The 15,288-nt window shown below is 40.2% G+C and overlaps 1 protein-coding gene across 1 annotated transcript; it reads right to left on the bottom strand.

Annotated features, from left to right (window-relative positions):
- Window positions 1-9,796: 9,796 nt before the first annotated feature.
- LOC119522896 (lipoyl synthase, mitochondrial-like) lies at window positions 9,797-11,803 on the bottom strand. The gene has a single exon (XM_037821598.1). The coding sequence runs from the start codon at window positions 11,750-11,752 to the stop codon at window positions 10,634-10,636; it is 1,119 nt and encodes a 372-aa protein (XP_037677526.1). The 5' UTR covers window positions 11,753-11,803; the 3' UTR covers window positions 9,797-10,633.
- Between the last annotated feature and the right edge of the window lie 3,485 nt (window positions 11,804-15,288).

The following is a 15,288-nucleotide window of genomic DNA, read 5'->3' as shown; positions in this document are numbered from 1 at the left end:
TACCAGGAGCTCAGAGGAGGGGGAAAGGGGAGTTACTACATAATGGGTATGGAGTTTCTGTTTGGGGTGATGAAAAAGTTTTGGTAATGGCAGCACAACCTTGGGAATATAATTAATGCCACTGAACTGTACACTTAAGATGGTAAAAATGGGATATTGTGTGCTATGTATGTTACCCCAATTAAAACAAATAAGCCATGTACTCAAGGATGTAAATTTAATAGTTTTTACTGCTTCATCAAGGACATTCTTAAGTGTGTGTTGGTGAAAAAATACGTCTACTAGTACAGTTTCATGCCTTGATGAGCACTAAGGCATCTGGAGCTTTACCCACCTTTGCTTTATTTTTCATCCCATGTATGCATTTGCACCATCAGTGCAAATGTCAATACAGTGAAAAAGGCAGATAGTGTCTTTTTTTTGAATGGTAACATGTCATAAAATTTTCCATTCTGACGATTTTTTTAAAATGCAGTTTTATTGAGCTATATTCACACACCATACACACCATCTGAAGGGTATAATCACTGGCTCACAGTATCATCACATAGTTGTGCATACAACCCCATGATCAATTTTAGAACATTTTCATTACTCCAGAAAATAAATAAAAATAAAAAAGGAAACCTAAATCTTCCCATACCTCTTATCCCTCCCTATTATTGACCCATAGTATTGGTGTAGTACATTTGTTACTCTTGATGAAAGACTATTAAAATATACTGTTAATTCTAGTCCATAGTTTGCAATAGGTACATTTTTTCCCATATATCCCTCTATTATTAACTCCTTGTAATAGTGTCATATGTTTGTTCTATTTCAACAGAGAACTTTTAAATATTTGTAAAGTTAATTATGGACATTGTCCACCACAAGGTTCACTGTTATACATTCCCATCTTTCAACCTCTAACTTTCCTTCTGGTGACATACGTGACTCTGAGCTTCCCCTTTCCACCACATTCACACACCATTCAGCACTGTTAGTTATTCTCACAACATGCTACCATCACTTCTGTCCACTTCCAGACACTTAAATTCAACCTAGTTAAACATTCTGCACACATTAAGCAAACACTTTCCTTTCTTTAGCCTCATTCTGTATCCTGGTAACCTATATTCTAGATTTTATGTCTATGATTTAAACTTTTTTTTTTCATTTTTTATTGTGGACTATAACATATATACATAAAAGTAATAACTTTCCAAGTGCAATTTAACAAGTAGTTAGAAAGCAAATGTCAAAGAATATTATGGGTTACAGTTCCACAGTTTCAGTTATTTCCTTATTGTGAAATATAACAAAAAGGTGATAACTTTCAAAGTATGATTTAGCAAGGAGTTATATAGGAAATTTCAAAGAATGTATGGGTTATAATACCATAGTTTCAGTTATTTCCTTATTGCAAAATATAACATATATTACAGAAAAGTGATAACCATTTGAAAGTGTACAATTCAGTGGCATGAATTAATTTCCTTTCTTTTCCTATTAGAGCAGTTAGTTGTAGGTTTGCAGAAACATCATGCAGAAAGTACAGTTCCCATATATCCCCCCTCACATACACAGGTTTCCCTATTATTAAAATTTTGCATTAGTGTGGTAGTTTTGTTATAAGTGAGGAAACAATTATTATAATTATGCTATTAACTTTAGCCCACTGTTTACATTAGGGTTCACTCTTTATGTTGTATGAGTCTATACGTGTTTTTCTGTGGGTGTGGTAACGATATACAACCTAAAATTTACCTTTTTTTAAAAAAATTTATTTTGAAATAAATTCAAACATACAGGAACAGTTGCAAAAACAATACCATTCCCACACACAGAACTCCAGCATACCCTGACCCCCCTCCCCCGATACCCCGATACCCCGATCCACCAACTTTACATCCTGTCACACCACCATTTCTTTCTTTCCCTCTCTCCCTCCCTGCCTCCCTCCCTATCTATCATCCATCAAATATTGCTCTGTCCTCTGAACATATGAGAGCAAGCTGCACACATATTTGAACAAACAATATAATTCGCATATACATGTCCCATGTACAAGAACATTCTTTTATGCAATCCCATTAAGCGCAGCTAAGAAGTTCAAGAAATTCAACATTGATACAAAGCTTACATGCTATATTTCCTTTTTTTTCTCTTGTGTTCCATCTGTGTCCCTTTGAGCCTCCTCTCCTCCATCCTCAGATCCCATCCAGAATCATCCTTGGCATTTAATTGTCATCTATTTAGACTGTCTTTTTTTTTCAATTGTGGAAACATATATATAGCCTAAATCTTCCCATTCCACCCCCTCCCTAGCCTTCCATTAGTGGGATTAATCACATTTAGAATGTTGCAATGCTATCACCTTCCCACCATCCATTACTAGAAATTTCCCTTCACCCCAAACAGAAACCCTACACTCATTTCTTAACTCCCCATTGCCCCTTCCCCCACTTCTCGTAACCCCTGCTCTACTATTCATCTCTATGGTCATATTCTCTGATACTTTGTGTTTACCATGGGGCTTAAATTTAACCTCTTAAGTCTATCACAATCTTGTTTTTCTTTGATACCAACTTAACTTCAAGAGGACACATAAACTATGTTCCTAAACTCCACCATTCCCCCACCTTTATGTAGTTCTTGTCAAAAATTACATAATTTACATTGAGTCCAAAACCACTGATTTATCATTACAGTTTATGTATTTTAGATCCTGTAGGAAGTAAATAGTGGAGTTACAAATCAAAAATACAGTAGTATTGGTATTATATTTACCATGTGATCTTTACTGGAAATCTTTATTTCTTCATGTAGTTTCAGTCAATTGTTTAGTGTCCCTTCCTTTCAGGCTGCTCAATTCCCTTTAGCATTTCTTATAGGACTGATCTACTGGTGATGAAGTCCCTCAGTTTTTATTATCCAGGAATGTTTTTATCTCCCCCTCATTTTTACCCTCCAGATGTTTGTGAATTCTCCAAGCCTCTGATGGTTATTGACTTCTATTTGTATTCCATTGTGGTTGGAGAATGTGCTTTGAAAAAATTCAATTTTTTTTTTAATTTATTGAGGCTTGTTTTATGTCCCAGCATACAGTCCATTCCGGAGAAAGATCTGTGATCGCTAGAGAAGAATGTGTGTCCCGGTGACCTGGGATGTAATGTTCTATATATGTCTGTTAAAATTCTCTATATCTCTCTCTCCTTTCTTTGTTTCTCTGTTGGTAGGGCTCCCTTTAGTATCTGAAGTAGGGCAGGTCTTTTATTAGCAAAATCTCTCAGCATTTGTGAAAAATTTAAGCTCTCCCTCAAATTTGAAGGAGAGTTTTGCTGGATAAAGTATTCTTGGTTGGAAATTTTTCTCTCTCAGAATTTTTTTTTTTTTTTCTCTCAGAATTTTAAATATGTCATGCCACTGCCTTCTCGCCTCCATGGTGGCCACTGAGTAGTCACTACTTAGTCTTATGTTGTTTCCTTTGTATGTGGTGAATTGCTTTTCTCTTGCTGCTTTCAGAACTTGCTCCTTCTCTTCAGTATTTGACAGTCTGATCAGAATTAATGTCTTGGAGTGGGTTTATTTGGATTTATTCTATTTGGAGTTAGCTGGGCATTTATGCTTTGTGTATTTATATTGTGTTGAAGGTTTGGGAAGTTTTCCCCAACAATTTCTTTGAATACTCTTCCTAGACCTTTACCCTTCTCTTCCCCTTCTGGGACACCAATAATTCTTAAATTTGGATGTTTTATTTTATCTATCATATCCCTGAGATCCATTTTGATTTTTTTGATTTTTTTCCCCATTCTTTCTTTTGTTCTTTCATTTTCCTTCTGTGGTCCTCGAGGAAGCTGAGTCATTGTTCAACTTCCTCTAATCTTGTATTATGAGTATCCAGAGTCTTTTTAATTTGTCCAACAGTTTCTTTTATTTCCATAAGATCTTCTATTTTTTTATTTACTCTTGCAATTTCTTCTTTATGCTCTTCTAGGATCTTCTTTATGTCTTTTATATCCTGTGCCATGCTCTTCTTCATGTCCTTTATATCCTGTGCCATGCTCTCGTTGTCTGTCTTTAGTTCTTTGATTAATTGCACCAAGTACTGTGTCTCTTCTGATCTTTTGATTTGGGTGTTTGGGTTTGGGTTCTCCATATCGTCTGGTTTTATCATATGCTTTAAGATTTTCTGTTGTTTTTGGCCTCTTGGCATTTGCTTTACTTGATCTCTAATTTGTCAGAGCTACAGTATGGTGGCATACACTTTCTCTAACTAACCAGCAGATGGTGTCCGTGAATCACCTATTCCCCTCAAGTCTGTTCTCCCCAACTTTGTCTTTGTGGTGTGTGGGGATCTGATTCTTGTGGGGTTCAATTGGTGCACTAAATTTGGGTGTGGTGTTGGTGCTGTCTGCCCTGAATGTGGGATATGTGTCTGGGTGGTTAGGGAGGCAGGGCAGCTTTAATAATCAAACCTCCCAGGTGTTCCTGGAGATTTAAGGCTGTTGCAAGAGTCTAAGCCTTCATTTCAGTCTTGCCACAGATTGTCTCTGCCGCTGACCCACAAGTCCTTGGTATCGGTGTGGGGTCCCTGGGATTTCCGAGCGGGTGCCCCTTCTCAGCTGTGCTCTTCCAGGACCTCTGCTGAGGGAAGGTTGTGCCACGTCACAAGTGCTCTCTGGCCCACCAGGGAAGCCCTGGGCCACTGGGCCATGCAGGGGCGTTCCCAGCCTGCTGTAAAGATGGTTGAATGGGGTGTGTTAATTTCCCCCTTTTCGCACAGCTCCGCCTTCCCAGTTCCGGGACAATTAGCTGTGGGTTCACTAAAGGCCACTGTCCACGGCCGATATTGCGGCGTGTGCGTGGTGCTGTGGGAAAGACTCCCTGTCACACTAGGTTTCTTGGCTTGGCTCTGGGCTGTGGGTCTGGCCCCGGGCAGAAGTGTCCCCAGCCCGCCGGGGAGATGGCTGCAAGAGGAGTGGTTTCTTTCTCCTTTTGGCTCCCCTCTGCTCCCCTGGCCCCAAGACAATCAGCAGCGGGTGTGGGAAGGGCTATCGTCCATGCCAGACACCGAGGCATTGGCCCAGCCCACTCCTGCCGTGCTTCACTGCGCGGTTCCCCCATCGTATCCACAGCTGCTCCCGGGTTTTTTTTTTTTTTTAAAAGAGCTAGTCTGTCTCCAAATGCCAACCCACCATTTCCACACACCGCAGCACGGCCGCCGGATTTTCAGCCAGCTCACTCACTTGTTTCAGAATGCAGACTCCTGGTTTCACCAAATGCACGGTCCTTGTGGATTTAGCAGACCTTGTCTGGCTGGTGCATCACTGGAACTGGTCTTCTGGGTCACTTTCTGGCTTTTATCTAGTATTTTTCACAGAGGTGTTTTTTTGCCCTGTTTCACCTAGCCACCATCTCAGGTTTTCCAATTTTCCCTTTTTTTCTCTTTTCAAATATAGAATTCATTGGACATGAATTACTTTGACAATGTTGTGTTACCATCGCCACCTTCCATTACTAAAACTTTTTCATCACCCAAAACAGATACTCTTAACCCATTAAGCAATAATTCTCCATTCCCCCATAGATAATGTCTTAATATTATCAAAATAGTTTTGAGCCTCTTGGATCCCCTGAAAGGATCTTGGGAACCCTCAGGGGTCCATGGACCACATTTTGAGAACAGTTGCTTCTAGGGCATATACCTAAGGATGTTATAAAAAAAAACTATGTGCATTGTTCTGGTTTGCTAATGTTGCCATTTGCAAAATACCAGAAATGAATTGGCTTTTATAAAAGGGGTTCATTTGGTTACAAAGTTACAGTCCTAAGGCCATTAAGTGTCCAAGGTAAGGCATCAACAATAATGTACCTTCACTGAAGGATGGCCAATGGCATCTGAAAACCTCTGTTAGCTGGGAAGGCACATAGCTGGCATCTGCTTGCTTAATCAGATTGCGTTTCAAAATGGCGTTCTCCAAAATGTCAGTGTCAGCTTCCAATGGCCGTCTTCAACATGTCTCTAAGCTGCAGCAGCAAGCTCTTTCTGCCTGAGCTCTTATATAAGGCTCTAGTAAACTAATCAAGGCCCATGCTGAATGGGCGGGGCCACACCTCCATGGAAATGATCTAATAAGAGTTATCACCTACAGTTGGGTGGGTCATATCTTCACGGAAACGACTTAATCCAATGATTCCAACTTAATCAACATTAATATGTCTGCCCCCACAAGATTGCATCAAAGAACATGGCTTTTTCTGGGGGACATAATATGTACAAACTGGCACATGCATTTTTTAAATTCATTTTTATTGAGATATATTCACATACCATGCAGTCATACAAAGCATCCATTCAGTTGTTCACAGTACCATTACATAGTTGTGCGTTCATCCCCCAAATTAATTTTTGAACATTTTCATTACCACACACACAAAAATGATAAGAATAAAAATTAAAGTAAAAAAGAACAATTAAAGTAATAAATAACACTGGGTGCCTTTTTTTTTTTGCCCCCATTTTTCTACTCATCCATCCATACACTGGACAAAGGGGAGTGTGGTCCATATGGCTTTCCCAATCACATTGTCACCCCTCATAAGCTACATTTTTATACAATTGTCTTCAAGATTCATGGGTTCTGGGTTGTAGTTTGATAGTTTCAGGTATTTACTGCTAGCTATTCTAATTCATTAGAACCTAAAAAAGGTTGTCTATATTGTGCATAAGAGTGCCCACCAGAGTGACCCCTCGGCTCCTTTTGGAATCTCTCAGCCACTGAAGCTTATTTCATTTCCTTTCACATCCCCCTTTTGGTCAAGAAGTTGTTCTCCATCCCATGATGCCGGGCCTACATTCCTCCCCAGGAGTCATATTCCACGTTGCCAGGGAGATTCACTCCCCTGGGTGTCAGATTCCACATAGAGGGGAGGGCAGTGATTTCACCTGCCAAGTTGGCTTAGCTAGAGAGAGAGGGCCACACCTGAGCAACAAAGAGCCATTCAGGAGGAGGCTTTTAGGCACAATTATAGGCAGGCCTAGCCTCTCCTTTGCAGCAACAGTCTTCCCAAGGGCAAGTTCTGTGATAGGGGGCTCAGCCCATCAAACCACCAGTCCCCTATGTCTGTGAGCACATCAGGCACATGCATTTTTAATCTTAGTAGATACTGTGAAATGTCTTTCCAAAGACGCTGTACCCATTTATGCTCCCCAGAGTTGGGGGCAAGTGGTCTCATTTCTCCATACCCTCCCCAGCACTGAATATTATCAAGCTTTAAATTTTGCCAATATGATAGGTAGAAAATGGAATCTCATTGCTTTGTTTATAGTACCCTGATTACTAGGGAAGTTGATTCCTATGTTTATTGGTCATTTGTATTTTTTCTATAATGTGCCTGCTCATACTCTTTGCCTATTTTTCTATTTTGTTTATCTTTTTTGTACCAAGGATAATTAAAGAAAAATAATACTAGTTCTTTGTTATATGGATTGCAAATATTTTCTCCCTAGTTGGTCTCTTGCCTTTTAATTTTGTTTATGGTATCTTTTATTGAATAGATGTTTTTAATTTGGAGGTCAGATTTAACAGTCTCTTCTTTTTTGACTTTTGCTTTTTGTGTTTTGTTTAAGAAGGTCTTCCATATTCCAAGGTAATAAATATCCTCCTGTGTTTTCTTCTAATATTTGTATAGTGATTTCTGAGTGTTTGCTTATGTCTTTAATTGAGCTAGGATTTATTTTTGTGGATGGTGTGGGTAATTGTGCTGGTTTGGATGTATTATGGCCCCCAAAATGCCATTATCTTTGATGTGATCTTGTGGAGGCAGATGTATTAGTGTTGATTAGGTTGGAACCTTTGGATTAGGTTGTTTCCATGGAGTTGTGACCTACCTGACTGTGGGTGATAACTCTGATTAGATAATTTTCATGGAATCGTGGCCCCGCCCATTCAGCATCGGCCTTTATTAGTTCACTAGAGCCCTATAAAAGCTCAGACAGAAGGAGCTCACTGCTTGCTGCAGCTGAGAGACATTTTGAAGATGGCTGTTGAAAGCTGATATTTTGGAGAACGCCACTTTGAAATGCAACCTGGGAGCAAGCAGATGCCAGCCACATGCCTTCCCAGCTAACAGAGGATTTCCAGATATCATTGGCCTTCCTTCAATAAAGGTATACTTGTGTTGATGCCTTCATTTGGACATGTTCATTGCCTTCAGACTGTAACTTTGTAACCAAATAAACCCCCTTTATAAAAGCCCATCCATTTCTGGTATTTTGCTTAATGGCAGCATTAGCAAACTGGAACAGTGATCTTAATTTCTTCCTTTTTGTTATCAAAGGACTGTCTGTCTTGGAGCAAAGCAAAGAATGGAGGAATCTTAGGATTGTGATTATATCACTGTGAATTTCCAGGGCTCCTCAACTGAATGATGTCTGTGATGACTTCTGACCTCACTAGTTAGCTGCACTCAATGGGTTACATCTGGCTGAGGGGGCGGGCATTTCCTCTAAGGAAGGATGGAATTCAGAGTCCAGCATCCCCATTGGCACTGGAGCCACACCCAGCTCTGATCTGCCAGTCAGTGAGAATTTCCTATATGACACCAGATCTTTCCTGACCTGCACACCCCATACTGCACAGACATGGCCTATAGGAGAGCTTAGCTTTTTCCTAGAGAGATCTCTGAGGTTTGTAGTCTTATCTACAATAGAATTTGTGACTCTTCCAAAATAATTTTCCAGTCATATTCTATCTGCCTTTGGTTTGATTATAGAAGAAGTTGGAGGTACAAAAGGAGGGGCTTACAAAGAAAACTGAGGAATGGGAAGAGATGTAGGAGGAAAACCAGGAGCATGATGTGTCATGAAAAGGGAACCGAGTAGTAATAGAAGATGTGGTTAATTGTATTAAATGCTACTGAGAGGTCGAAGTAAGATGAGGACTGAAAGACATCTATTAGATTTAGTGACCTTTGCAATAGCTGTTTTAGTGGAGTAATGGGAACTAAAGCCATATTGGGGTGGGCTGAAGACTGAGTGGGATGTGGGTAGAACATTAAGTATACAGCTCATTCAAGAATTTTCTGTGAAGAGCTGGAGAATGACAGGGTAGAAATGAGAAAGTATTTTTTTCCCTTAAAGTTGGGAGAGGCTTAAGTCTACTTAAATGATGATGTAAAGGAGCCTGTTGAGAGGATGAGGTTCATGCTACGGAAGAGGTTTTGAATTCACATGGTTTCAGTAACCTGATTCCCAAATGTGTGGTTCTAGTCAGACCTCTCTCCCATGTTCCAGACCTGGCTAATCCAACTGCCTATTGAATATCTCCATTTGAAAATCCTTCTCTAAATTAAAATGTCCAACTTATACAACCCTCTATTCCTCTCCTGCCTCCCTTCTCCCTTTCTACCCCCTTTTATTGTTTCTTTTTTGGATTACTAACATAGCTTCCAAACTGGCCTTTCTGTTTCTACAACTATCATCCAATCCGTTTTCTTTTTTCTTTTTTTTTTTTTTTTTTTTTTTTTTTTTTTTTTTTTTTTTTACCCAGTGTTCTTTTTTACTTCAATTGCTCTTTTTCACTCTAATTATTATTCTTGTTATCTTTGTGTGTGTGCTAATGAAGGTGTCAGGGATTGATTTAGGTGATGAATGTACAACTATGTAATGGTACTGTAAACAATCGAAAGTACAATTTGTTTTGTATGACTGCGTGGTATGTGAATATATCTCAATAAAATGATGATTTAAAAAAAAAAAAAGAAAACAAAACAAAACAAAAAACAAACAAACAAACAAAAAAAACAGAATTGTCTATAGACATTAGATATTTTACAATATAGGCATCTAAAAACTTCCTCTATTAGTTGTAGTAGAAAGCCATGATTCAGAGTCAAAAGATGTATTTGAATACTGGTACTAGGAAATTCCTTCTTCAGGTCAATACTATCATACAATACAAACATCCCACCAGAGTGTTGGGGGGAATAAAACGAATAAATGGGGGATACTGTATGTAAAGGTAGCAAACCACTATACAACTGATGCTTACTATTGCCATTCTTAGACTGCATTTCTCTACCTTGGACAGCATCATGGTCTTGGTTTCACAGAGCTTCTGAACAAGTAATCAGTGTAAAACCACTTCGTAGGGTCTGAAGTAATCATATCAAATATAAAGATTCAATATTCAAACTCTTAAGACTTTCTAAATCATTCCAGTGATGTTATACTATTATGCAAAAAGCAAATGCTAATTATAAGTAAACTGGTCATAGTTTCAATCTGTGATAACTGTTTCATCACAGTACATCTTTTTTCATAAATGATATGTAACAATGATGTATATGTAACAGTAGTTTTAAAGGTCTTCTGGAAGTTCTCATGCTTAACTATGTTGTTACTAGCAAGCTCTTATAAAGATGTTTTATTATTACATCATAGCAAGCAGTTATTTATGGCAAGAAAGAGGAAAATCTAAAACTAAGTGAAATATTATAATTAAATACATAAACCTATTAACATTTTTCTTAACAGAAAGAGGTAGGGTACATCCAATGAAGCCTGGGCATTTTGGCTTCACCTGTTACCAACCAGAATTGTATTTTCAAGATTCCCATGATCTTGAAGGTCTTGTCTGCTTAAGTTTTAGACAGCTTTTGTTCTTCTTTTGGCCACTAGATTTTTCAGGAAAAATTCACCTGCTTTATATGAGGAACGCACCAGAGGGCCACTTGCCGTATAATGAAAGCCAAGTTCATTTCCTACTTTTTCCCAGTATTTGAACTTTTCAGGAGTAACGTATTCTTCAACCTTAAGGTGGCGCTTTGTTGGCTGCATATATTGTCCTAAAGTCAAACAGTCCACATCTGCCTCACGAAGTGCTTTCATTGTTGCATATACTTGCTCATCATTCTCACCTAAACCCAACATTATAGATGTTTTAGAAATAACATCAGGCTGAACCTCCTTGGCATGTTTCAGCACACGTAGAGACTGGTCAAAATTGGCCCTGGGATCACGAACTTTCCTCTGGAACTCTGGAACTGTTTCTACATTATGTGCATACACATCTAATCCCGACAGAGCAACTTTCTCTACTGCTTTAAAATCTCCTCGGAAATCAGGGGTGAGGCATTCCACAAGAATTTTTGGATTTCTTTCCTTTAAGCATGACACAGTCTTTGCAAAGTGCTCAGCTCCCCCATCAGGCATATCATCTCGATCCACAGACGTCAGGACAACATAATCCAGACCCCACTCTGCAATTGCCCTTGCAGTATTGTAAGGCTCATTGGCATCCAGTGGAGGGGGATTTCTTGCAGTTTTAACAGAACAAAACCTACAACCTCTTGTACATGTGTCACCCATTAACATGATTGTGGCTGTGGCTGTGGCATGTTCCCCACCTCCCCAACACTCTCCGATATTGGGACATCGAGCTTCCTCACACACTGTATGGAGATTTAAATTTCGCAATGTATTTTTCAGCTTATTATAATTTTTCCCCATGGGAATCTCTGTCTTTAACCATGGAGGTAGTCTTAACCTTTCTCCTTTCTGGCGTTTTAAGTTTCCTTTATATTCAACCCAGGTGCTCTTGTCTGCAAGATCACCAGATACAAAATCTTGAAGGTCTGGACCATTCCGTAAAAATTCCTTTTTTTCTTCTGGCAAGGAACTCAATGCTCTGACTGGACTGCATAAATACCTTCCAAATACCCGGGGCCCCAATGTGCGGGCGACGCCTCCGCAACGTAGAGACATCTTCTCTTTTGACCTAGCAGGGTCGAGGGATCGAGGGATCAATGTTTCCCGGGAAAGTATGGCCCGTTTTCTCCACAGCAGCTAGAGTAATCTTTCTAGAACTTACAGCTGACTTATGTGCTTTAAAAATCCTCTGGTAGCTCCCTATTTTTTCAGTGTAAGAAGTGAATCGTGAGGCGGGGCAAGATGGCAGACTGGTGAGCTGTATGTTTTAGTTACTCCTCCAGGAAAGTAGGTAAAAAGCCAGGAACTGCGTGGACTGGACACCACAGAGCAATCTGTCTTTGGGCATACTTCATACAACACTCATGAAAACGTGGAACTGCTGAGATCAGCGAAATCTGTAAGTTTTTGCGGCCAGGGGACCCGCGCCCCTCCCTGCCAGGCTCAGTCCCGGGGGAGGAGGGGCTGTCAGCTCCAGGAAGGAGAAGGGAGAATTGCAGTGGCTGCTCTTACCGGAAACTCATTCTACTGATTCAAACTCCAACCATAGATAGACTGAGGCCAGACACCAGAGACTCTGAGAGCAGCCAGCCCAGCAGAGAGGAGACAGGCATAGAACAAAAACAACACGAAAAACTCCAAAATAAAAGCAGAGGATTTTTGGAGTTCTGGTGAACACAGAAAGGGGAAGGGCGGAGATCAGGCCTTGAGGCGCATATGCAAATCCCGAAGCAAGGCTGATCTCTCTGCCCTGGGCACCTTTCCTTAATGGCCCTCGTTGCTTTGTCTATTAGCATTTCAATAACCCATTAAATCTCTGAGGAGGACCGTTTTTTTTTTTTTTTTTTTAAATCCTTTTTGCTTTTTCTAAAACAATTACTCTAAGAAGCTCAATACAGAAAGCTTCAAAGAATTGAAATTTGGGCACGTCAAGTCAAGAGCAGAACTAAGAGAGCTCTGAGACAAAAGGCAATAATCCAGTGGCTGAGAAAATTCACTAAACAACACAACTTCCCAAGAAAAGGGGGGTGTCCGCTCACAGCCACCATCCTGGTGGACAGGAAACACTCCTGCCCATCGCCAGCCCCATAGCCCAGAGCTGTCCCAGACAACCCAGTGTGACCGAAGTGCTTCAAATAACAGGCACACACCACAAAACTGGGCGTGGACATTAGCCTTCCCTGCAACCTCAGCTGAATGTCCCAGAGCTGGGAAGGGGGAGCAGTGTGAATTAACAGAGCCCCATTCAGCCATCATTTGAGCAGACTGGGAGCCTCCCAACACAGCCCAGCAGCCCAGAACTGCCCTGGGGGGACGGCACTCACCTGCGACATAGCACAGTCATCCCTCAACAGAGGACCCGGGGTGCACAGCCTGGAAGAGGGGCCCACTTGCAAGTCTCAGGAGCCATACGCCAATACCAAAGACTTGTGGGTCAGTGGCAGAGACAAACTGTGGCAGGACTGAACTGAAGGATTAGACTATTGCAGTAGCTTTAAAACTCTAGGATCATCAGGGAGATTTGATTGTTAGGGCCACCCCCCCCTCCCCGACTGCCCAGAAACACGCCCCACATACAGGGCAGGCAACACCAACTACACACGCAAGCTTGGGACACCAATTGGGCCCCACAAGACTCACTCCCCCACTCACCAAAAAGGCTAAGCAGGGGAGATCTGGCTGTGGAGAACAGGTGGCTCGTGGACGCCACCTGCTGGTTAGTTAGAGAAAGTGTACTCCACGAAGCTGTAGATCTGATAAATTAGAGATAAGGACTTCAACTGGTCTACAAACCCTAAAAGAACCCTATCAAGGTCAGCAAATGCCACGAGGCCAAAAACAACAGAAAATTATAAAGCATATGAAAAAACCAGACGATATGGATAACCCAAGCCCAAGCACCCAAATCAAAAGACCAGAAGAGACACACCTAGAGCAGCTACTCAAAGAACTAAAGATGAATAATGAGACCCTAGTACGGGATATGAAGGAAATCAAGAAGACCCTAGAAGAGCATAAAGAAGACATTGCAAGACTAAATAAAAAAATGGATGATCTTATGGAAATTAAGAAACTGTTGACCAAATTAAAACGATTCTGGACACTCATAGTACAAGACTAGAGGAAGTTGAACAACGAATCAGTGACCTGGAAGATGACAGAATGGAAATGAAAACATAAAAGAAAGAATGGGGAAAAAAATTGAAAAACTCGAAATGGACCTCAGGGATATGATAGATAATATGAAGCGTCCGAATATAAGACTCATTGGTGTCCCAGAAGGGGAAGAAAAGGGTAAAGGTCTAGGAAGAGTATTCAAAGAAATTGTTGGGGAAAACTTCCCAAATCTTCTAAACAACATAAATACACAAATCATAAATGCTCAGCGAACTCCAAATAGAATAAATCCAAAAAAACCCACTCCGAGACATATACTGATCACACTGTCAAACATAGAAGAGAAGGAGCAAGTTCTGAAAGCAGCAAGAGAAAAGCAATTCACCACATACAAAGGAAACAGCATAAGACTAAGTAGTGACTACTCAGCAGCCACCATGGAGGCGAGAAGGCAGTGGCACGATATATTTAAAATTCTGAGTGAGAGGAATTTCCAGCCAAGAATACTCTATCCAGCAAAGCTCTCCTTCAAATTTGAGGGAGAGCTTAAATTTTTCACAGACAAAGAAATGCTGAGAGAATTTGCTAACAAGAGACCTGCCCTACTGGAGATACTAAAGGGAGCCCTACAGACAGAGAAACAAAGACAGGACAGAGAGACTTGGAGAAAGGTTCAGTACTAAAGAGATTCGGTATGGGTACAATAAAGGATATTAATAGAGAGAGGGAAAAATATGGCAAACATAATCCAAAGGATAAGATGGCCGATTCAAGAAATGCCTTCACGGTTTTAACGTTGAATGTAAATGGATTAAACTCCCCAATTAAAAGATATAGATTTGCAGAATGGATCTAAAAAAATGAACCATCAATATGTTGCATACAAGAGACTCATCTTAGACACAGGGACACAAAGAAACTGAAAGTGAAAGGATGGAAAAAAATATTTCATGCAAGCTACAGCCAAAAGAAAGCAGGTGTAGCAATATTAATCTCAGATAAATAGACTTCAAATGCAGGGATGTTTTTGAGAGACAAAGAAGGCCACTACATACTAATAAAAGGGGCAATTCAGCAAGAAGAAATAACAATCGTAAATGTCTATGCACCCAATCAGGTGCCACCAAAATACATGAGAGAAACATTGGCAAAACTAAAGGAAGCATTGATGTGTCACAATAATTGTGGGAGACTTCAACACATCACTCTCTCCTATAGATAGATCAACCAGACAGAAGACCAATAAGGAAATTGAAAACCTAAACAATCTGATAAATGAATTAGATTTAACAGACATCTACAGGACATTACATCCCAAATCAACAGGTATACACATACTTTTCTAGTGCTCACGGAACTTTCTCCAGAATAGATCATATGCTGGGACATAAAACAAGCCTCAATAAATTTAAAAAGATTGAAATTATTCAAAGCACATTCACTGACCACAATGGAATACAATTAGAAGTCAATAA

The sequence above is a fragment of the Choloepus didactylus genome, chromosome X, assembly GCF_015220235.1.
Source record: "Choloepus didactylus isolate mChoDid1 chromosome X, mChoDid1.pri, whole genome shotgun sequence".
In the NCBI taxonomy this organism is placed as follows: Eukaryota; Metazoa; Chordata; class Mammalia; order Pilosa; family Megalonychidae; genus Choloepus; species Choloepus didactylus.
This window is presented reverse-complemented; position numbering and strand designations above follow the sequence as displayed.